Genomic DNA, 24356 nt, shown 5'->3' on the forward strand with positions numbered 1-24356 from the left:
ATGATGTAGCTCAGGCTGTTGCCCTTTATTTTTGTTTGGATTGATTTGTATGCTCAGCTAAAAGATAGGGTTGCCTGTTCATTTGTTCTGTGTGCAGGGGCAGCAGCAGAGGATATGAGAGAGTCTACATGACGCCTTGAAATTGTGTTTCATAGTTCTGGTTTTTTAATTTTGCTGTAGAAAGACAATGCTTTCAGTTAAAGATGCCTGGGAAAGGCACTTATTTAATGACCTGGTAACTTTTCCCCCCTTCCCCAAAAATGTTGTCTCTGAAAGACAGGTCAAAAAATGGAAGTAGACTTGACGGAAGAGCCTGGCAAACAGTTCTGCTCTCAGTATTATATATGAGAAGAATAGTTTTTACGGTTCAGACTCTGGTTCTCAGATATTCTATTCCCTGCCACAGTCTTTACTTCTGGCAAATTGATTTATGAAGCTTCTTAGTTAATGAAGTGGGGCAGTTTGAAAAGGGGACAGCAATATAGCATGGGAGCCATTTGCTGAAATGACTTCTCACCACTTCTGCAAACCAAAAGAAAAATAAGCATACAGCTCATAACTTCATGGGGTGTGAAAAGTACAGTCAGATCATAGTCATGGCTATGACAGCTGTTGTACCTAGCCATGCCTCTCTGCCTTGATCCTTGAGTGATAGCACTGTTGCAAGCTGTATATCTGAATTTCTTTAAAAGAAAGGGAAGATGGATTTCTCTGTTACATCATCCGTTTCCTTGTTAGAACAAAGTTCTCCTGCAGAGAACAATAGATCAGTTTGCTCTGTTTCTCACAGATGAAGTGTGGTCCTTGGAATTCTGGCAGATGGCCAAAGCAATCCCAGCTTTTTAAATTCTGGTTGTCAAGTTATATGGTATGCTAATTGCTGATGTGCATATGTTTTACTAGCAGGAAGAACTGAATTATGTGCAAAGCTTAAAATAAAGGGACAAATATGCACAGCTCGCTGTTTGGAGGTTGGTGGGGGTTTACTGTATCCAGGAAAACTTTGTGGCTCATTTTTAGTTCCTATATAATGAATAGTTGGAATAGTAGTTCTTTGTCCTTCCTGAGACAAAGAAAAATAAACATATAGTTGAGCTATCAGGACTTTGACGGGACTCTTAGAGGCCAGGCTGCTTTGGAGGTATTTGCAGATGTACGTATTTCAAGAGTAGCGAAGGTACCAGCTTGCTTGGAAATAAGCTAACTTTTGTTTCTCTTCCAGATTTATGTCATTGTATGCTGTGGCTTTGGCTGCACTTGTTTAAAAGCAGTCATATATTTTGTACTTTTACTGTAGTCTTTTAAAACTTAGTGGTATTCAAATTTTCTTCATTCTTAGCTGGGCACCTATCTTGTTTCTTAATGTTTCTCCCCGATTTAAAGAATCAGTCACCAGTATTCGAGTGAGCGGAGGTTATCTTTATTCGGCAGCGCTGGGTGCATGGGGGATCGCTCCACCAAAGTCATGCACACCGAGGGAACCTTTCAGCCCCCTCTTTATACAAGTCACTCATGTCTATTCATTAACTTTCCGTGAACTCATTAACATATCTCACACCTGGACAATTAGCACATTCCTATTCAAGGATTTATTATATCTTCAAGTTAACAATATTAACATATCTTGTGCCTGGACAATTAGCACACTCCCTATGTCACCCATTCAAGGATTTAGTACATCCTCAAGTCAACAATAAAGGTCTCCTCAGATGAACATGAGCACACTGATCTTTAAATAAATCATACATGGCCCATTATTCATTCCCCCCTTTTCTAACAACTATTGTAAATTCTTTTACAACTATAAAAAAATCACTGTACCCTATGATCATTCTTTGATAGCACCAAACAAAACATTGAAGTAATACACATATTGGTATACCTAAAACTATTACAATGAGCATTATAACAAAAGCATGCTTTAACCATTCCAGATTAGGTAACCACAAAGTTAATTTGTCCCATATGGCCTTAAAATTCCATGATAAATCATCTTTAGTAACTTCATGTAAGATCTGAAACCTGTTCCATATCTTATGGATATCTGTTTCAATTTGATTATTTTGGTCTATGTATACATTCAGTAATCATTCCACCCATCAGACTGGGAACAAATGTTTTGCCCTGGGTTTCCAGGACATGCTCCCCCTGTCTTGCTTCGAGCTTTCAACGACAGTTATTATCACTTTTCATAAATATTGTGGTGGTTAGGTTTGATATTTGTAAATCAAATCTGGGACGCAACTTGTATGTTTTATCATAAAATAGGCAATATCCTCTGCAGGAGCGGTCTGCAAACTAGGACCATGCATGGCAATCAGTTAGCTGAGGGGAATGTGCTCGAGCTTGTCTAGACAACAATTAACACGATGAGGCATGTTTGCAGAGCACAGGGGAGTGGGAGACGGATGGCGCCAAGGATGGCACCAAGGAAAGATAACACCTTGCTGTTAATTGATGGTAGTTAACCACCAATCAGGGATTGCCTAGTATGTAATTCTTAGCTTAAAGAACCAATCTGTTTAAAGCACGCAGGTTCTGAAAACATATATAAACTCGTGATTGTGTACAATAAATGGACATTTGCTTGCATTAAACTGCGTCCCGTCTCTTCATTCGCCGCAAATTGGTGACCCCAACGTGATGCGTTTAAGGATCTAACGTGAAGGGCTCTCGAATCGCCTATCTGAGCGACATGCAGCGAATCCCACAGAACTTTGAATGATCTGCTGAAAGGAAGCAGGAGCCGGCCAGAAATCCCTCCGGAGTTGAGAGGTGAGCTGTGGGAAATCCGTAACGGGGAATCAGGCTTCGTCCCCAGAAAGAGACGTATATGGACTCATGAAGGGTCTTCTAGTCAGATCTGGGAGTCCGTGCCTCAATCTCCTCAAATGGTGACCCCTATGGTGGTGTTCCGAAGCCTTGGAAGAATAAGGACGGAAAAAAGACAGCTCATGGAAGAGGGCTGCGTTCCGGAGGAGACGGCTTGGCTGAACGATTGTCTTGCTGTCTGGACCAGGCGGACAACCTAAACCCCGAGGATAACACCTGTATTCATCGAGACAGGTGAGCAGCCAAGAAACTTTAGAGACTTTGAAAGAATGAAAGTGCGTACATACAGCAGCCAATTGTATGATGCTGCCGCGGAGGGGAACTCCGTGTCGGGAATGCATTTAGCATCTTGGTGGCAAATTCTGACTACTCTTTGCCAAGTGTGGACTAATTCTACTAACGGTGCTAAACCAGAGGAAGCTGTAAATTCCACCGTCAGCGATGGCGATTCTGTCCACACCTCCTCTGCCCCCAAAGCTTCTGTCACTGATTGCAGCGACCCTCACAACACAGGAGCAAGCACGGGAACAGGACAACTCGGACAATGATTTTATTGACACTGATAAACCTTTTGATCCAGGTCCTATAGATCTGGAAAAGGAGCTAGACCTTTCCCCCATCCCCTTGTCTCTCTTGATGCATTGATTGTATTTTTGGGGAGGGTGAAAGGGAGTCTGAGGGATTGGTGGCAGGAATGCAAGTGGGAAACACTTCAGTGATAGGTTTTGGGAGTCGCTATGGCATGTTCAGTATTTTGTCAGACAAATCAACCTGCAGAGTGGCAGCCTGTGCAATACGAGGCTGTTAAAGAGTTAAGCAAAGCAGTGCGGGAAGGGAGGATTCATAATACATTTGCTATGTCCCTTCTTGAAGTGATGGCAGAGCCTTATACACTCACACTGCATGATTGGAAGTTACTGCTTTGTATGGTACTAACTGATACAGTATATGATGTGGTTATTTGATATTTGTGAGCTATGTGTAGTGGCCTTGACTGAAAACCTTAATCGGGGAATTGCTGTTAACTATGAGCAGTTGGCTGGAGAAAATTAACTGTGCCGATTCTGTGACTCAGGCAAGGTATCCCAGGGACAACTGTTTGCAAATGAATGAGATGGCTATTAAGGCAGTCAGGATGCGAGAGTCTTGCCACAGTGTTGCGGGGTCCTAGAGAGTCACTAACTGTAATACTAACTTGATTGATTGGCTTCAGAATATTTTGCAACAAGTCGAACATCAGGAAGCTCAAGGGTTGCTTTTAAAACAACTAGCTGTGATAATGCCAATGAAAATTGTAAACGGGCAACTTTCACAATCGCAACCCCAACATGTGTCAAATGATTGTAACGCAGAACTCACAGCAGACTGTAATTCTCAGGCTGAGTTCTGGAATGCAGCATAACACATTTTTGCTTCTCTAATCTCTTCTGTAAGAATAGTACACGCTCTTAACTTGCTTAGTAAATTAGGCTGCTAGCTTGCTAAACAAAGTAATACTACAAATACTATTTTTTTTCTGGCTTATTAACAGATGTTGATTCTGTCCATCATATGTTGCTACAGAACCGAGTTGCTATTGATTTTTATTATTAGCACAGGGACACAAGTGTGAAGACTTTGATAGGATGTGTTACGTGAATCTGAGTGACCACTGTGAATTAATTTACAAAAGTATACAAAACTTAAAAGCCTTAAAACAAAGATCTGCAACAGAGCCAGGGGCGGGATGCCTTTGGTCTCTTCTCACGGCTGGGAAACTTTGGGCCATGACTCAAAAGTATTACAGGATTTATTATAATTATCTTTAACCACCTTATTGATGTTTGCTTTATGTCTCCCATACCTTTTTTTTTCTGTATTCAGTGTTTAGTTGATTGTAAAATAAAGCAGGTCATGGTCACCCAGCTACACACCCCCTTTGCCTCGTCGCAATTAACAAGCAAAAAAGAGGAGGATAGAGAATGTCTGAAGAGAGAGATAGGAGAGGAAACCGGAGAATATTTGACCTAACAAGAGATGAGAGAACAGCTGGGTATTGTGAAGGAGACTAGGAAAGATAAACATGGTTATCTAGTGTTTAATAGGTGTCTGCACGCTTGTAGAGATATATAGCTATGTAACTACATGAATGATTTCTGCCCTGAGCCTGGTGGAGCATACAGCTGCGGTTTGTGTCCTGGCTCAGAGATGTAAATAGGGGCTTCTCTGTTACGGTAAAAGTGTTTCTCTTTGCATAAAAAAGAGAGGGAATGATGGGAATGACCCCAGAGGTATGTTCAGAGAAGGCATGCGATGTTTCAAACTTTTTGACTGAACCAGTTCTTGTTTGGTGTGCCCTTCCACCTATGTATAATGTTAATCCAAAAGAAGCTGATATTGTTTACACTTTGAATGTCGATAATTGTCTTTCTGTAGATGCTAATGTAGTAGGAGGCTATGATGGGAACGTGTCGCAGCGGTTCTTCTCTTATCCAGAGTAACAGCAGGGAAAGCATTAAAGAGTTAAATCACCTTGTTTGGTAGGCAGTTCAGAATGTGAGTCAAAATTGCCACTGCTTTTTGTTGTTGGCTCAAGGACATGGCTGTGAGGATTTTGATGGTATGTGCTGCGTGGATTTTAGGCGCCCCATTGCAGCAACATGTTATCAAAATCTGAGAAAATGTCAGCCTTTTTGGCATCCATTCACTCAATTGGCAGTATTGTTTGTTTGCTATTGCCTTGGTTGCTGTCATGTTTGCAAGGGCCCTGCAGAACATGGCAAACCTGGTACTAGCTGTTCAAAAACAAAAAGGGGAAATTGTAAAATTGTACGGAACAAAGACAGTGGGTTATTTTGACATTGATAATATGTCTTAGTTGGTTTTTTATTTGTTCTGTTACATGTGCCTTGGTTTTGCTCGGTTTCAGGGGTTCTTTTGTGCAACAGGAAGGGGGAGATGCAGGAGGGTCTGCAAACTAGGACCATGCATGGCAATCAGTTAGCTGAGGGGAATGTGCTCGAGCTTGTCTAGACAACAATTAACATGATGAGGCGTGTTTGCAGAGCACAGGGGAGTGGGAGATGGATGGCGCCAAGGAAAGGTAACACCTTGTGGTTAATTGCTGGTAGTTAACCACCAATCAGGGATTGCCTAGTATGTAATTCTTAGCTTAAAGAACCAATCTGTTTAAAGCACGCAGGTTCTGAAAACATATATAAACTCGTGATTGTGTACAATAAATGGACATTTGCTTGCATCAAGCTGCGTCCCGTCTCTTCATTCGCCACAATCCTCCACCATCGCCTGGCTTTTTCCAAAAGTCTGGCCAGGTAGGCCATTTGTCATCAAGATAATTCCAGTTTTGAGAGGCCACCCCATACAGGGGTGTTACCAGGCCTCCTTTAGGAAGAGAGGTACATATCCAGCATTCCTTAGCTTTCGTGGCATTAACAATCATTTGCAATGTTTGAAGATGGGTATTGTTTACCCATGCTTCAGTTTCTAAAATCCTTTCAACTGTTACAATCAAGACCAGAATAACTTTACTCAAATATTCCCTGATTCTTTTGACAGTCCATTGTGTCTCTCTTAACCAGTCAATATCAGGTTCCTCCTTCATCTTGATTGCAGTAAAGGTGGCCAACAATACTCAATAGGGTCCATTCCACTCTTCTTGTAGAGGATCACCCTATTATAATTACGATCTAAAGAACTGTAGTCCCATGGGTCTTGCCGGGGTAATGGCCCATGATTTTTCAGGAGCTTTCTTTATCAACAAGTAGCAAATCCAGGCTGGTTGTTCTCTTATCTTGATGGCAGTGAAGGTTGTCAGCAGCACCTGATAGGGTCCTTCCCACTTTTCTTCCAAAGGTTTCCCTGAAAAAGTCTTTATCACCAGATTTAAAGGAATGGACTGGTTGACCTAATCCTCTGGCCCTTGTTAGTTGTCTCTGGAGGGCCTTCACGTATTCACACAAATATCCCTCTCCTAACTGCTTTAAATCTTCTCCAGCAAATTATAACTGGTACAGTCTCCCGTATAATATTTTGAAAGGGCTCAAATTCTCCTTTGTTCTCAGTTTAGTTCGTATTCTTAATAATACCAAGGGAAGAGATTGTGGCCAAGTTAGATTTGTCTCTTGTCCTATTTTCGCGGTTCATTCTTTTCCACTTGCCCACTTGCTTGAGGCCTATAAGGAGTGTGTAATTGCCAATCTATTCTTAATACTGTACTTGTATTATTTTGGCACAAAAGTGTGAGCCTTTTTCAGAAGAGATTGTTGCCAGAACCCCAAAGCGGGGGATAATTTCATTTAACAATCCCTTCGTTACCTCTCTTGCTTTATTTGTTCAACAAGGGAAAGTTTTTGGCCAACCTGAAAACGTATCAGTCATAAGTAATAAATATCGGTACCCCCCCTTTTCTTGGGAGTTTGGAAAAATCAACTTGCCACTGTTGTCCTGGATAATTTCCTCTACTAATGTTCCCTAGTTTTGTTTTATTTGCTACATTTGGATTATTACGTAAACACACTTCGCATTGCTGAGTCACCTGTTTTATTACAGTATATAAGTTTCGCCCTATCAGTTTTTTATTTAGACTTTTATATAACGTATCAGCTCCCCAATGAGTTTTATTATGTTCTGTTAGGGCTGTGGTCCATATTAAATTGGATGGTGCCACTATACGGCCATCTGCCAAATAATCCCACTTATTTTAATTTTACTTTACCATTCATGTCCTGAATTAGCTTTAGGTCTTCTTTAGAATAGTTTGTTTGCTGATCTGTACTTACAGTTTGGATTTTACCATCTGGTATTAAGGATAATTCCTCCTTTCCTACCTCCTCTGCTACTTGTCTGGCCTCATGGTCGGCCAGGTGGTTTCCAATTTCCAAATCAGTGCCTCAATGGGTCATCTTATGTTCTTCCTTCCTGGATGACCCTCTTATAACAGAGGGGGCCATTCCTCACATCAAGGTCTGGCATGGCATATGTTCCCACCGCTCAATGCCTACTGGGTTGCAGCCAACAGCGGAGCTCAAGATTCTTCTTGGTGGCAAACACAGAGGCCAACCCAGTCTTGCCCTTGACTATGGTAGGAGGCACCTGACCAACCTTATTCCTTGTACTTTGTTGTCAATGCAGAGTTTCATCTGCACATCCCATAACAAGTCACTGTCATGGAAAAACACACAGATTTACATTAGTAGAACTACTACAGAGTGTATTTTATCTCAGTTTTTCTGCCAATATCCCCCACAGCCTTGCTGACCAAGGGATATTGTTTTACCTGAACTAGGCAGGCCTCCCGCTTATTCGTTTTTACTGTGACAGGTAAAGCATTTTTTTGCCTTACCTGGAATTTATTTCCAGATACACCTGGTTAAAGATTTCTTTTACTTCAGGGAGGTCCTCTTTTCCACTTTTCTGTTGAATTAAAGATAAGCTCAAGATTTCAATCACTTGATCGTTTTTAACTTTTGTTTTCATTTCTCCTTCTTTAAACGTCTAGATGTTCTAATAAATCTCATCCCAACAAAGATTTTGGTGAATTTGGCATTCTTATTTGTTTTCTTAGTTTGTACTTTAAAGGTTTCAGGATGTTTTCCTGGTGGCCAGCAGCTCCCACAACTGTAACAAATTCTTTTCACTGAAGTTTAACATCAAATAAGTTGGTTTTGTAATCACTAAAAATTCCACCTCATTTTTTCTACATCACGATTATCTAGTAACAATCAACTCAAACCTTTATCTAGTTCTATTAGATCATCCTGATAAGTCTTTCACAACCAACTTTCAAACATCTAAATTTCCCCATCAAAGATGCACCTTTATTCTCCTCAGACCCGTTGCCTGCCCTAGAGGGGCCATTACCGGTCCTGTTGTACTTCAAATGCTGCAGCACTTGGGGTAACATTTTCCAGGTCCTTCTGCTCAATTGTCAGCAACAGCAACCCCCTCCTCCTCACCAGCAGAAGGATTCGGGGCAGGAGATGCTCTTCCTGCTCTGCAGGTTACACAAGCCTGCCTCTGCAGCAGCACTTCTGTTTTGACTCTTTCTTACCCTGAATGCAAATCTGCTCCTTGTTGCTTTAAGCCTGTGTTCTTACATATCATGCCTTTGCAGACAAACAGCAAACACCCTGCATGACTCAGCCGCACCTTCGAACTGGTACGGGGGTTTGTACAAACTCACCCCAACACTTTCACAAGGTCTTTGATTCTACACACACACACACCCACACACACACCCACACACCCACCCACCCCTTCAGATCTTACATACATTAGTACAAGTTTTTTTATCTTACAACGTGTTTCATTCTGGTTGCTCCACAGAAGGAACCACAACCTGAGCTCCTTTTTTTTTTTTTTTTTTTTTTTTTTTTAAACACACAAAAATTTCAACAAGAACATCTTTCTAGTTTAGGTCTCAGTTTTTCCCTATCCTTTTCTAGAGCCATAATCAAAGATCAGGTGGTGTTAGTCCCGCACTCCTCCTGTCACACAAACATATCTGCACACATTACTTCATCCCACTTTTGTTCTCTACGAAGAAACAGCATAAGCTCTAATAATTGTGTTGTAATATAAGACTTCCTCAGAGTGGCCATCTTTCACCATCACCTAATGTATACAAAGGCCACGAATTCTGACAATATTTTTAAAATGTCTTTTTGTTCAAATTTCCTCCGGGAATTCCGCCAAATTCTTTCCAATGCTTCAAAATACATCCCAGGGGTGTTTTGGTATTTATTTCTTGGCTCAGTCTGCCCCCCATCTTCATAATAAGTCTGGTATTTGTCTACAATGTATTAGTTATTACTGGAGTCACCATACTTATCTCAGAACACACACCACAGTTCAAGACCTCTATTTAGCCTTATTTCTTGGTCTCATTATTCTTATTATTAATTTTTTTTTTTGCGAGGAGATAATATATCTTAGACACTTGCCACCCTTTGTTCGAGTATACAGACAGCACCTACGACACTAAGGGCAGAGGTTAATTCGTGCTTTTTCCAAATGATGTTAGTTCTAATGTTTTGTCCATAGTCTCCCTCTTTAATTTCCAATTATGCGTTCCAACACTTCATAAATTGATTTTTCAATCGCTCGTCCGTCTCTGGCCGGCCCCTTGCGGGGAACACAGACACGCAGATCGGGACTCCTCACTTGCTTCGCAGTGACACTCACACACATCACACTCTCCGGACAGCCGTCAGTCACATGGGCAGTATATTACAAGGTACCGTGCGCTTACATACAACTCTAGGAACGCTGACAGTTCGCGTTATCACACAAAGTATGCATTTCAATGAACAATTGCCAAAAAACATATTCTAATTTTTTCTGGCCTTAAGCAGAGTGTTAAGTTTTCAGCTATTTGCCTAGAATTACCAGATTTTTTTTTCCAACATACATTTCATAACTCCAATTTTGAACACGTAACAAGACAACACATAGAACAAACAAGACACAGAGCGCTATTTCAGTTGTTACATTCTAGGAATTCCCCAAATTTTAAGACAACCTAAAGGAAGTTTTTAGCTTCCCAAATCTTAAGACAATCAAATAGGGCTATTACCCTTTTCAGAAGGCGTCCCTTCTTCTCAACCCTGTGGTCCTTCATCTTATGGGGTAAAACCAAATCTTAAGACAATCAAATATTCAAAACAAAGAATAAATATAAATACCTTTTATGTTGTGCAGAAGTCCTTGTCCACTTGTGTGAGAAGCCGAGGGGTAGGGGAGTCTTGCCGACAGAAGATGCAGTTGGGGGCCCTGAGGGTCCCCAGGCCCCTGGATTCCAGCACTGGTGGAGAGTTCTCCTGGCTGGCTCGCCAAATTGATGCCAAAACAGCACAGAGTAACTGCTCAGAGACGAATTTTTTTCTTTTAGCAGCAACCCCCAACATATACTCAATAATTTATTACACTATATGCACTTTAAAACATATAGAGGTTTACACTCACCCCTCGGATGCTCAAAACAGTACTCACACACCAACATTCATATTATACAGAAATGTTCTCACATTTCCAACATAAAGTAAGTATAATATTTAATATTAATCCTATAATTATTAATCTTGTATACACGGATTGACTCCAAATTATCAAACGTTTCAGTCTTCCGACTAAAACACGGATTTCCAATATTACCTTAATATTGAAACAAATATGAAAACAGAATCAGAGTTCTGATATTACCTTAATATCGAAACAAACACTAAAACAGAATAAGGGTTCCGATATTACCTCAATATCGAAACAAATACCAGAACCGAATCGAATATCAATCCTATGTATATGGATTGACTTCAAATGACACAATGTTTTAATCTTCAGACTAAAACATAAATTACCAGATCAGAATCAGCTGTATGCCTGCTGTGCTAGCTACCTGGCATACGCCACCCTGCATAAGCACACAGAAATCTTATGCCTTACGGACAGCTTTATAGATGGACCGGTCCCCAGAACCAGAAATATCCAGAACAAAACAGTACTGTTCTAAATATAATATTAATATAATATTTGAATAAAGATAGTACCTTTGCTCCGCAAGATTGAGTCCTTGTGTGTTCCTGCGGTGGTCCAGATGAGACGAGGAGCCCGTCCGGGAAAATCCCCGGGGGTACCCTAGGGAGTCCCCGCTCTCAATGGGTCCCACAGCCGAGCAGACCAGGTCTCACCTGGGGTGCCAAATTGATTTAAAGAATCAGTTACCAATATTCGAGTGAGCGGAGGTTATCTTTATTCGGCAGCACTGGGTGCATGGGGGATCGCTCCACCAAAGTCATGCACACCAAGGGAACCTTTCAGCCCCCTCTTTATACAAGTCACTCATGTCTATTAATTATTTTTCCAGGAAATCATTTACATATTAATTACAATTCCAGGAACTCATTAACATACCTTGCTAAACTAGTGACCATGATTTAAGTCCTTGTCTTTGCCACGTTGTATAAACAACAGGAACTTAGGTCCAGATAGCCTTTTTAAAGATGATAAATCCAAGGACTTAACAATTAGTACATCCGTCATGTTAGCAGTAAGGGTCCTTGGACGTTTTCCAACTTTTAGATAAACGTAAGTACATTATCCTATAGATAAGTGGTGTGGTGACGCAAGTTGAGGCAGACTGAAAAAAACATTATGTCTGCGTGGCTGGGTTCCAGCAAAATGGCCTTTATTGTTTATACAAACTATTTATATATCCTAGACAGCACAGGTTTCAGACCCTGATAGGCTTTTGTGTCCTTCCTTCTTCTTGCTTGCTATTTGCTGTTGCTGTAGGTGCCCGTATGCTGCGGTTCTAAAAGTTCCGATTCTTCACACCCTGTTTACATACCTGACAATTTGTGGCTGTCTTAAAGGTACACGGATAAGTCTTTGAAGTCAACTAACTTGTCTGCAGACCCACTGCAGACCTCAACAATCACCAGAAACTAAACTCCATTTAGATAAATTAGTAAAGTATCAGTTTGTCAAAGCCAAAACTTCATGGGAAGTATCTTATCTGGGAGCCAAGAGGCTTGTGCTAAGCCCCCCTGGGGCTTACTGGCTGTTTTGAGGTGGGTCTCTTTCTCACTGTCATACAGGGAAACTGGAAAACAATATTGTTCTGTTGTAGTATTGAACTGAACAGGGAAAAGCTTTTAGATTTGAGGGTTTTATTAAATGGGAAACCTACCATGATAAATTTATTTTCTCTTCTGTTGCTGTTAAAACCAAATATGATGATTAAAATTCACTGTAATTGTTAGTTGTTTTAAGAAGGAATTTATGTATTTTTCAGCCATACTTGCAGCATTTGTGGATTCCAACTTTAAAAGAATGCTAGTTCACAATAGGGAGGATATTTGACCATCTTGTTTTTCTTATCTGTTTGATAATGACTTACATCTGTTTTTATTTTTTCCCCTAGTTATTTGTAGTGGATGTCCAGACTGGTCAAATTACCAAGATTCCTGTTCTGAAAGATCATGAACCTGGAATGGTGAATCAGCAGGGATGTGGTATTCATGCCATTGAGCTCAACCCCTCAGGGACCCTGCTGGCCACAGGTGGAGACAACCCCAACAGTCTTGCAATTTATCATCTGCCTACACTCGATCCTGTCTGTGTGGGAGACGTAAGTTGGCAGTATTTGGGGGAAGTTTATTCTGTCACAAGAATTACTACTTTGAAGCGTGTAAGGTCAGGGCAAGGTTAAGATTTGGGAGTCTTATAGTGGAGAGTGAATTTCTGAAAGCTTGAAAACATTCCTGATTGTCTCCTTTGACAAGATATTTTAAATATGAGTACATAAACATGTGAGACAATTTTCAGGGTTCTGAGTCAGATTTCTTCCTCCTCACCTTCATTCACGTTACTTCAGATTGTTACATTTTCAATGCTTAAAAGTAATCTTAACTGTTAAAATCTAATTGTGGTGATGACCTCTGAAACTAGTTTTAGTGAAAAAAGCTCTTGAGAAATTGAAAAGATGACACAATTTGTTAAAATTTTCACCTTCTCCAGTGCAGTTTATGTATGTATTATTCCAGAAGTGGAACTTGGCTTTGAGAATTAGTTCTAAACCAGTGGTTTATGGCAGTTTGATAGATTATGGTACTGCTTGTATTTCTAAAGCATCATGAGACCTTTTTTTTAAATAGCCAGCCTTAAAAAGGAAAGGCTGAAATGAGTATAGTGGTGTTCTGTAAGCACTTCTCTCTCATTTCTCCGTTTTGATTTAGGACTTCATAGATGTTACTACAACAGCAGAGGTCAGGTCAGAGTTTCTGCAGCAGCAGATAACCAGCTGCAGAAAGGCTTGGCTGAAGATTTGTATGAGTTGTTATTAATTTGCATGCTGCTGTGACTCTGCAGCTTTTCAAACAGAACTAGAGCCTTATAGTCTTTTTTCTCTCTCAAAGTTTCTCACCTGCTGAAGAAAATATTCTTGAAGTAATAGTCTTGAAAAATTAATCTGCAGGTCATAAATTGTAAACATAATGTTTTGGTTACTTTTTATGGTAGAGATATGTATTTGAGGAAATAAAAGTATGTAGCTACTTTACAGAAGTAAAGAATGCTGTTCTCAAAATGGAAAATCTAAGTCCTTTGACCAAGAACAAATTGATCTCAATTCTGAGACCCGTTTTTCCATCACCTAATTGCTCTCTAATTATACGCTTCAAAATAAAAAAAGTTTTAAATTACTGTTAGGTACGTAAAATGCTCCAGCTTGATACTGGAATCTTTTATATGTATGTTTTTAATGTAGTTCTGTCCTTCTGAGTTTGTAAAAAATAAATAAAAAAAACAAAGTGAAGAATACTTTTGATTTGAGAGCACTCTAGAATATAATGGTACAGAATCTGTCTTTTCTTTTAGGATGGACATAAGGACTGGATATTTTCAGTTGCATGGATCAGTGATGCTATGGCTGTTACTGGTAAAGTCAATTCCCCTTCCCCCCCCCCCCCCCCCTTTTATACTGATGTACAGCATTTGACAGGTCTTGGAGAAGCACCTTTATAAAGGCATTTGAAACCACTTGCAACTACTTTGACTAAACCATTCTTGATCTTTGTACAGTGCTTTGTTTTGTTTTATTTATAGGGCCTTGGTCTAGATTTGATTTTTTTCCCCCTAGTATTAGAGGGAATACTATTGTCTTTATAGTAGGTGTTGCCATGAGAGGGTGTCTAAACACAGCAAGCTAAAGGCAAGGATTTTGAGAGGGGTGTTGGTTATAATTTAATAACTTTGGAATATAGCAGAGCAGTATTGGTTTCCTGAAATCCTTTGAAAGACTGATTAATGAAAACTGTTTTATCAAGCTATCAGTAAAGTAACGCATGTATATATATATGAACACATACTACAGCAGTTAATACAGAAGACTGTAATAGAAAAGGTCAGTTACTACTTAGTAACTAGTTTGATAATCAGTGTAATTTCATAAAATATTACTTAACTTGGGTAAAGGCAGCAACACTAATACGCTGTTGCATTACTGTAGTAGTCTGCTGTCTTTCTGTGCTGACAGAGTGTAGTATTCTGTACAGGGAGATGTCAAACTGCAGGTGCCAAATCATAAGTCTCATAAAAATCACTCTAATTGCTAGTTCAGTAATATTTTTTTCAAAATGTAAGAAGCTAGTCCTGGAGTTTGATTTTGAATTTAATATTAAAGTTGATCCTTGCAACTCTCCAATTCAATATCTGAATTTAAGAAGACAACTAAGTCACATTGTGTAGGGAAGAAATTGTGGTACGTGTCAAATCTGTCAGAGCTGACTTTAGATGGAAGTGAGTTGCCTAAACAAAAGAAGGGATGGGTATAGGACCTTAGATTAAGCCTGTGTTGATCTATGAACCAAAGACACTCAGCTTTATTTTCATCCAGTATTGTTACTCTTATTGATTCATGTTTTGGATTAATATCTTCAAATTCAGTAGGAAAATAAAATGAGTTCTTGCTTGTTTGGTCTCGGTTCCTGTGTTACATGAGGTTGCATGGGTTTAAAAAAAATAGATTTGGTACAAATTGTAGTTGGTACAAATTGTGAACTGAACAGGAACAGCTGTGTGTGTACATAGCCATAAGCATACTGGCAGAAATGAAATGATCCAAAACTGGTGTGAATTCAAATGAATTTTCTTGGAGGTTTTTGTATTGGCTTAACAGACTGTCAATCTCAGCCTTGGTAAGCCAGGCTGAACATGTAGGCTGTTTGGTCACCGCTGAGTTTATTCTATGTGTGAATCTCCAATGGTGATTGTTGTACAGGATTGTGTGTTTGCGTCCTAATAATTTTGAAAACAGATGAGGTGATCTAGTTGCTTGGAAACCATGTAGACAAACCAGTTGACAATGAGTTAACAATGTTATGAACTTTACAGCTCAGTAAAATCATGATTTTGTTAATAATAATTAATATGTGGTCACCAACAGTGTGTTCAGTTAGATCAAATTAACGTAGCCTTTCTTTCAGATTCTATCGTTTATTGAAGTTAATTTTAAAATGCGTATATGTGTGTGTGTGTATATATGTCACATATGTATATGTGAAATGTTATTCAGGTTCCCAGGATGGTTCGATGGGTCTCTGGGAAGTCACAGAGGATGTGTTGTCCAAAAGTGATGCCAGGCATAATCTCTCTCAAGTTCCTGTCTATGCTCACATAACACACGGCTCTGAAGGATATCCCCAAGGAGAACACCAATCCTGATAACTGCAAAGTCCGAGCATTGGCTTTCAACAATAAGAACAAGGTCAGTAAGAGAAGCAAGACAGTTGAGAAGTCCTAAAACTGTCCATAGGTATCAGAAAAAGTAGTAATCTAAATCAAATATACTAGAGAAGCAGTCTAATATTTTGTTTTTCCCTGATCCTTTTACATCTTTCTCATAAGAGATGGTCATCTTTATCTGCTATGTCTGCTTTTGCCCCAAGTGCTTGTAGTCCAGTAGGGAAAAAACCCCACGTGTTTTCAGAAGGAACTGTTTTCCTGTGGATTTGATTTTAAACTTGCATCCTAAGGGGGGCAGACGAGGAATGTTTACAAAAAGCAGATAAAGCACCAAAAAACCTCTTGCAGCTTGAATCCCACTCTTGAGTGCACTTGCTGCTTTCCTTCACCTTTTGTGATGGCTAGCTAATGTTCAGTCAGTTGCTGTTTTGATGGCTTAATTGTTACTGGATTGCTCAGCAACTGAGGTGACTGACTCACAGGGCAGGCACCAGTGCTTGCTTTGGTGTTATTTTGTTGGTATTTGGACAAACGGTAAATATTAACCTCCCCCATGCTGATCTCTTGTTATTACTAGAGATTAATTGTATTGGGACAAGTGGGAGTAGCAATTCATACCCCTACTCTTCTTTCTGCCCTCAAAGAACAGAGGAGGTCTGAAGCAAAGGCAGGTGTGCTATCAGAAGCACAGTGCTCCTTCAGGCTTTAACTACTCCTCTGTGATGGAGAATTCGTGTAGCTGTTTCAGTAGAGTAGTACCTGGAAATAAATGTTTACTTCAGGGTGGAAGCTGCTGTAGAGAATTACCAACTCCAGCTTGTACTGTCTAATAATTCATTATTTGATTGTCTAACAAGATCTATACTTTTGAAAGTTATTTTTGGTTATTTACTGTTTTATTAATTCTTATTTTACCTGGCACCTCTGTGCTATATTGTGTTCTATCAAGATAAATGTAAAATGAAAATTTAGCTTGATAAGCACGTGCAGGATTATGCAGGAGTACAATCTGGAATATGTAGCCTGCCTAGTAGAGTGCGAGTTTGTAAGCACATCTATAATGAGGAAACTAACTTTTGTTTTTTAAACAGGAGCTGGGAGCTGTGTCCCTAGATGGGTATTTTCATCTTTGGAAAGCAGAGCACACACTATCAAAGGTGCTTTTCTGTTTTGGTGTAAAATTTCAAAAATTGCATAGCAGTTAAGGCTGTTCACTATTCTTAATCTCCTTTAAATGCTTGAAGAAAGAGCAGCAGTGTTTGTAAAACACTTAAAAGTTTTATGTAAAACAAAATATCCTAAAAAATAAACTTGCGGAGATAAATTTTCCACTCCCCTTATTTTGAAGGGTGGGAGGTGCTCTTAAATTTCTGCCAGTTCTGGGTGAGCTGAAGTGAACTGTTCCATAGAGTATGATGGATACTTCATATAGTCTTCATAAAGGAAGTTGCATTTATTTAAGTGTGATTACAGATCAAACCCAGAAATATCTATGCTAATGTATGAAGTAAGCTTTTTTCAGCTGAGAGCTGATGTCTGTGTATACCTCCTGAAGAAATAACAGCACCTTATATGTAAAACAACTTACTAAAATATCTATTGTTCTTTGCATAATACTTGGCTTCAGCCTTTATCATCTCAGCTTGGTTCAGATAAGGCATCCCATCTCCTTCAGGTTTTTTTTCTCTGGATCAGGTTGTTGCTTTTCTCTTAAAGTTCTATTGTCGTGATGAACTTGTTTTATAGCTGCATTTTGGTTGTGGTGTTTTTTTCCCCACCACAACTTTCTTGAACATATCTTACAGAATTGTTCCATTAGTGTTTTGCATTGGGGTTTTTTTTTTTCCTTCTCCCTCTCATGCATTAATTTGTCTTTCCTCTGTTTCCAGTTACTTTCCACAAAGTTGCCATACTGCAGGGAGAATGTGTGTTTGGCTTACAAGTCAGGAGTGGTCAGTGTATGCAGTAGGATCACAGGCACGTCTCCTTCCTGGATCCCAGGCAGCCTTCTCACAATGTTAAATCAGTCTGTTCCAAAGAACGAGGCAGTGGTAAGAAACTTGTCAAAGGGTGCTTCAAGTAGCTATGAAGACTGCAGTAAGATAAGCTTTTAATAAATAGGAAGGGGTTTTCATATAACAGTGACCAAATCATTAGTAATAGGTTTTGCTTTTATGACAATATTCCTCGAGCAACTAACAAACCAAACTTAAAAGCAATTCTGAAATCTACTGATAGACAATATTAGTGCTTTTATGATCAACTAAGTAGTATACCATCCAAATACTACTGAACTTTTAAAAGTATGCATTTTACTTACTTTTTACTATGCCTTATTCTGTTTTACTTCATCTCAAAACAAATCCAGTCTTCGTACTGGTATTAATACTGTCTATTCTGGCATTTTTCTCTGTGTGTGGGGGAAGCATGTTGTCTGCTCCGTGCTATCATATTGGGAGTCTGTGCTGTGAGTGAATGCTTGTTTTGTAATTTTAAAGCCACGAGTGAGACTTAGTTTTCAATGTGTATTTACTTGCTTTACATATACAAAAGCTCACTCTCAAAAAAAAAAAAAACCAAACCAAAAAAAATTGCAGATTTAAGTGCTGTTTTCATCTTCTGATGTGGATGCAGTATGTCCAATTGAACTTTATCACCAGGGCCAAGCCTGAGGGCTTGCAGGGTTCATGGTCCCATAAACATCTTTCCATACCCTTTATTTTCAAGCATGAGAAGGCACTGTGCTGTGATGCTCATTTTAAAACCATGTTAATCCCAGACTAATAAGTTGCAGTCCTTACTTAACTTGACTCTAGGCATCCATCTCCTCACTGAAGAAGTTATCAAAAGAGAATGCAAATAGGCAAGGATTAGGAAAATTTTATTTATGTGGTTACTGGAGTTTAACAGTGCTGTCTAGATAAATGTGTCAGGGTCTGCTTCTTTCAGATACAGGAGAAGCTTCTGTAACATGAGAGAAGGTGCTTCACTAGCTCATATTATTTACCTGAACATCTTACTAGCAATGGTCCTTGTCCTGACCTGCTGTCAGTGAGGGCTCTGTGGAGGTCCTGACACTGTCACCCTTGAGAATTATAGGGAAGAAGTACCAAGATGCTGGAGTGCAGTGCCCAGTGGTGGCTGGTGGCTGAAAGCTGCTGCCTCGAGTATGTGATCATCCCTGCTGGGGAAACGATCTATGTGTAGGTAGTATCTCTAGGGCACTAGTTCATGTCTGGAGAAAGCTTTTGTTCAATGCTGGTTTCTGATCTGTATAGTAGGTGGATTTTATATTTTTTTTTTGGCATGGTGATGGAGGCATTTAAGTAATATTCCCAAGATACTGAGTGTTTCAACTTTCTCTTGATCTTGCTGGGACTTGGAGTGGTGCAGCACCTCTAAAAATTCCTACAAAGGAATGCAAATTTCTACATACAGAATCTCCACAAAACTATTTCCAAGGGATCCATGTTTGGCTGAGGCTTCAGATTTAGATTTTGTGAAAACAAAACATACTCCTTTTACTCAGTGGCATAACTGAATTGTGCTAGAATGTTTTATTTGGACTGGGAACTAGCTTCCCATGTGCTGCTGTAACATGATGATGCTTTGCTTATAGGATTTTTAGTCTGGTTTCATTGCTGGGTGAAGTACTAAAAGTGCCAGCTACAGAATAAGGTGTGCTTGTGTGAGAATATTTGAGCAGGGATAGCTTCAAAAATATTTAGAGCCTGATCTAAGTTAACAGCAAAGTGACTAGTGATTAGTATGGTTATACTTGCTTACAGCTAGCCTGTTGATCAGCAAAATGCACTTGGTGGGCAGCTGGGACAGTAATTTTTCTCGCATGGTCATTTATCACAGCTTGGCAGCTAGCTAGGTAGGGTGTGAGCTCATGGAGGAAACCAATGTCATGTTCTTTCCTCTGCCATGTACTCATGGTGTATTTGCTTAGAGGCTTGTGGCAGACAGAACACAGCTGCTCTTGATCCTAAATGGCTTATGATCTTTGCTTATCTGGCAGAGCTGGGGCCTGCTGAGAATGAAGCTTCTTACTATGCACCATCAGTGTAGCTGATGACCGCAGAGGAGAAGAGAAAGTAGTATGTGTAATTAAAGCTGCTGTTTCAATGGTATCAATGGGATTTATCTGTATTGCTTCAGAGCAGTGGAGAAACTTGGGTGTTGTGGAGAATACTAGTAGGTAGTTCCTCTTAAAAAAAAAAAAAAGTATTAGACATCAAGCAAGCAGCACTGCAGAGCCAAAGCATCTATCTTCCTTACTGTGTTGTATGTCCCTTCTCTGTTTGACAGGTATACGATCAGCGAGCTTCTACGAGCACATCATCACAGTGGGAACAGGGCAAGGTTCCTTATTGTTTTATGATATCAGAGCCCAGAGGTTCCTGGATGAAAAGCCCCTATGTGCCTGCTATGGACAGAAGCAGAAATTGGGAGGAAGTGAAGTTTTGAAGTTGACTACTGGGAAAGGCTGGCTGGTGAGTAGCTTGAGACTGTAGGAGACAATTTACACAGGAGTGCCATAGGGCTCAAACTGGTTATTTTAGTAGTAATGGGAGCTATTGTATGAAATGTGTCCCAGCAAAACTGTGATCATGTAACCAATAACTATAACCAGGAAAAGCAACAAGTGATGTAGAATTGCTTCTACAAAAGCTTTATCAAAGTTGGTTGCTTGAGCATAAGGCATTCTGGCTACTTATGCACTGATTCGGAAATGAACTAATTTCTAGATCTTCATATTTTAGAATGTAATATAACTTCTAGTTTTCAGAACCTCAAACACAAAATACATTGTCTTCCTTTAAAAATGTAGTACTCTTACATGGTACTCCAAGATTTAATTGTGTGAAACTTTAGAAACTGGCTTCCTGAGGTAATGCTGTGGCAGGCACTTGAGTTTGATTTCCTATATGTTGTTATAAAGCAGTTAATGGCTTTGTCTATTCTCTCTTATCTTTTGTGTTACTGTGATGTAACTTTAAAAACTAATGAAACTTGATACTTTCCCTACCTTTCACCTCCTCCCTCCAATGTTTGGCCCAAATGTCCTCAGAAAAAGCTTTAGGACAAATCTTCAAGTTGATCTGTCTGAAGCTTCAGGGAGTATTAACAGAAAAGATCCCTTCTTAGACTCTGGAAGCTACCTTCTGCTTTTGTGAAACAAGGTTTTAAGTTTGTTTGGCAACAATAACAATCCAAACTTTTCTTTAACAGAATCATGATGAAACCTGGAGGAATTATTTTTCTGACATAAATTTCTTCCCAAATGCTGTTTACACCCACTGCTATGACTTGTCTGGAACAAAGCTCTTTGTGGCAGGAGGCCCCCTTCCGTCAGGACTTCATGGGAATTATGCTGGTCTCTGGAGCTAATGACACCTCTCTAAATGCTGATATTTACACAGATTTTCACTTCTTTCCCTTGTTTAACAGCTAAATTGTATTATGCCATTGAATTCTGATATAAATGCAAGCTATTTTTTGGTGGAATTTTCTGTTGGTCTCCAGCAATCTTGTACATCTTTTTGAACTAGCTTTTTGCTTTAACCTCCTTGATCCTTTACGTGAAGGGTTTGTGAAATCTTTTTTTTTTATTGCATTTACTCCAAATGACTCTCTCCCCATATTCAGGCTATCTTGGCCATGTGCTCCCTCCCCTACATTGCTGTGAGATAGGATTCCTTTATTATAGAGTGGTTGCTCATGGGCTTTCTATGAAAGCCTAGGGGCTGCGTGTCTGCAGATATTTTTGTCAGTTACATTACCTGGAGTGAGGACTATTTGTAATTAAAAAATATTAATATTTATAAAAAATAAGCTACTACTTTATCTGCAGAGCCTGGCCCTGGCCTGGGTTGATCTTATTTTATAAAAATAAAAGTCTAATGACACTTTATACGCAGATGAATATGGTAATTTTAAGCTGTACTCATTGGAGCCTAGGGATAGATGCCCCAGAGGTACTGTACATCAAGCCTGAAGTGCAGGAGTTCTCAGAAGTGCATTTGTATTTGAATTATAGTTTTCAGCAATACCAGGAGCAAAAATTGATCTTCTGTTCCTTCTCTGCCTGTCCCAGGTATCAGCTATCAGCTTGCAGAACCATAGTTTCTGTAGGCTGTTCTGCAGCATGTCTGTTGCAGGGTGACATGACATTGAAGGCCTGCAGAGGTGCTGGGAGGAAATGGGGCCTAGGGACATGAGTGTTTTGTCATTCAAAATGAACCAAATCTATCAATTTTCCAGATGAGCCAAGGTGGAAAAAAGGTGGGGTTTTTAGATGAAAAAACACACTTGTGGGTCAAGATAAAGGTAGCTTAATAGAACAATACCAAAGGTCATGCATGTGGAAACAAAAGAAAACTAAAAGATGTTATTCTCTACTTCCCATCAGCAGGTGACATTTGGCCACTTCTTGGAAAGCAGGGCTTCAGTAAGTGTAGTGGTTGCTCCAGAAGACAAACGTAAATAATGAATGTCCCCCCCCACCTCCTCCTTTCTCTTGGCTTTTATTGCTGAGATGTCATATGGTGTGGAATGTCACATTGGGTCAGCTGTCCTGTCTATGTCCCCTCCCAAGACCTTGCTCACCCCCAGCCTACTGGTGAAGGGGCGAATTTTGGAATGACAGCCTTGATGCTGTGTTAACACTGCTCAGCAGTAGCCACCTTTCTAGCTACCCATACAAAGCACAGCACTAGGAGAGCTTCTATGGGGCTCAGCCAGACCCAATATAATCTCCAACCCTTATTCCATACCATTTGCATCATGCTTAGGTCCCACGTAACTTAATACATATATCTATATCTTCTAACCATTCCATTGTATTTAATTCTCACTACTGAAATTCCTTCTTACCAACACTTACAACTGAAACTACATACCTAAACCATCTTTATACCCAACATACAGATTTATACATTCTCATTAACTACTGTCCCTTGTCCTTTAACAGATAGAGATATCACTCTTCCATTCCATGAGCTTCCTCTACTCCTTCAGATGTTCACAAGAGGCTATGACTTTGGCCCCATCTGTCAAGATGGGTACTCAGGACAGGAGAAGCAGTATGTTTGATTGTTGGGCACCAGCACCGGCTTGGTTTGGGTCATTGTTGCACTTTTCTGGTTCCTTGCTAATCTCATTCTTTGGCAGTTCAAGTCACTCCTGCTACATTACTTCCAGAGCATAAAACTCACATCACAGATTATTTTTCCCCCAAGGTTAAATCTCCTTAAGGCACACACTGGGTCTCCCCATCCTTCTGCATTACCCACCAAGTATACCCAGGTCCCTGAGTATAGACAATCCCACAAATGGGTTTGCCTTTTCCCATGGGAGGAGCAATCCACACCGCCTTCCCCAGCCACTTCCCTATGTGCACTATGGGGACCTTATCTGCTCCCACAGTATGTAGGGGTTTTGTTTGGGCAGGACCAGGACGGTTAGCAGATCCTCTGGTGTTAACCAGCCAAGTGGCTTCTGCTAAATTTGTATCCCAACGCTTCCATGCCCCATTGCCCAAGGCTCTCAACATAGTCTTTGAGAGTCTATATGTCTCAGTCTTTCCAGAGGCTTGGAGGTAATAAGGGATGTGATACATGCATTTGATGCTGTGTTTCTTTGCCCAGGGGTTTATAAGGTTATTTTGGAAATGAGTTCCATTGTCTGATGCAATTCGTTCTGGAGTACCCTGCCGCCACAAAATTTGTCTTTCAAGGCCTAAGACAATGTTTTGGGCAGTGGCATGGTTTGCAGGGTATATTTCTAGCCACCCAGTAGTTGCTTCCACCATGGTGAGTATATAGCGCTTGCCTTGGTGTGTTCATGGCAGTGATCCAATGTAGTAAATTTGCCAGGCCTCACCATATCAAAAACCCAGACACCACCCTCTATTCCAGGGAGATTTTAATTGTGTAGCTCGCTTGACTGCAGTGCATGTTTCACATTCATGAATGACCTGTGTGATGGCGGCCATGGTCAGGTCCACTCCTTGATCACGAGCCCATCTGTATGTTGCATCTCTCCCAAAATGTCCTGATGTTTTGTGAGCCCATCAAGTGACAAATAGCTCACCCTTACACTCCCAGTCCATGTGTACCTGAGCTACTTCAATTTTGGCAGCCTTGTCTACCTGTTCATTGTGTCGATGTTCCTCAGTGACACAGCCTTTGGGCATATGAGCATCTACATGATGTACCTTTAGAGTCGTGATTTTTACCTGGGCAGTGATGTCCTGCCACAGTGCAGCAGCCCAGATG

The 24356-nt window shown here is 40.1% G+C and overlaps 1 protein-coding gene and 1 long non-coding RNA gene across 3 annotated transcripts in view; one reads left to right on the plus strand and one right to left on the minus strand.

Annotated features, from left to right (window-relative positions):
• Positions 1–22782, plus strand: part of LOC129783117 (DDB1- and CUL4-associated factor 12-like) — a 31026-nt gene extending 8244 nt beyond the window's left edge. The window contains 10 exon segments of the mRNA XM_055792838.1: positions 12752–12958; positions 14206–14266; positions 15902–16010; positions 16012–16093; positions 17163–17228; positions 17961–18017; positions 18019–18047; positions 18049–18122; positions 20386–20570; positions 21310–22782. Of these exon segments, the coding sequence (XP_055648813.1) occupies positions 12752–12958; positions 14206–14266; positions 15902–16010; positions 16012–16093; positions 17163–17228; positions 17961–18017; positions 18019–18047; positions 18049–18122; positions 20386–20570; positions 21310–21468 (1029 nt within the window). The 3' untranslated portion in view covers positions 21469–22782.
• LOC129783121 (uncharacterized) lies at positions 1399–12740 on the minus strand. 2 transcript variants are annotated; one of them, XR_008745109.1, is made up of 2 exons: positions 11376–12740; positions 1399–10653 (listed from the first exon to the last, which is right to left on the minus strand). It is a non-coding gene; the product is annotated as an uncharacterized LOC129783121 (long non-coding RNA). The 2 variants fall into 2 exon arrangements; XR_008745110.1 differs by having other exon boundaries at positions 1399–10691.
• Positions 22783–24356: the final 1574 nt, after the last annotated feature.

The sequence above is a fragment of the Falco peregrinus genome, chromosome W, assembly GCF_023634155.1.
Source record: "Falco peregrinus isolate bFalPer1 chromosome W, bFalPer1.pri, whole genome shotgun sequence".
Classification (NCBI taxonomy): domain Eukaryota; kingdom Metazoa; phylum Chordata; class Aves; order Falconiformes; family Falconidae; genus Falco; species Falco peregrinus.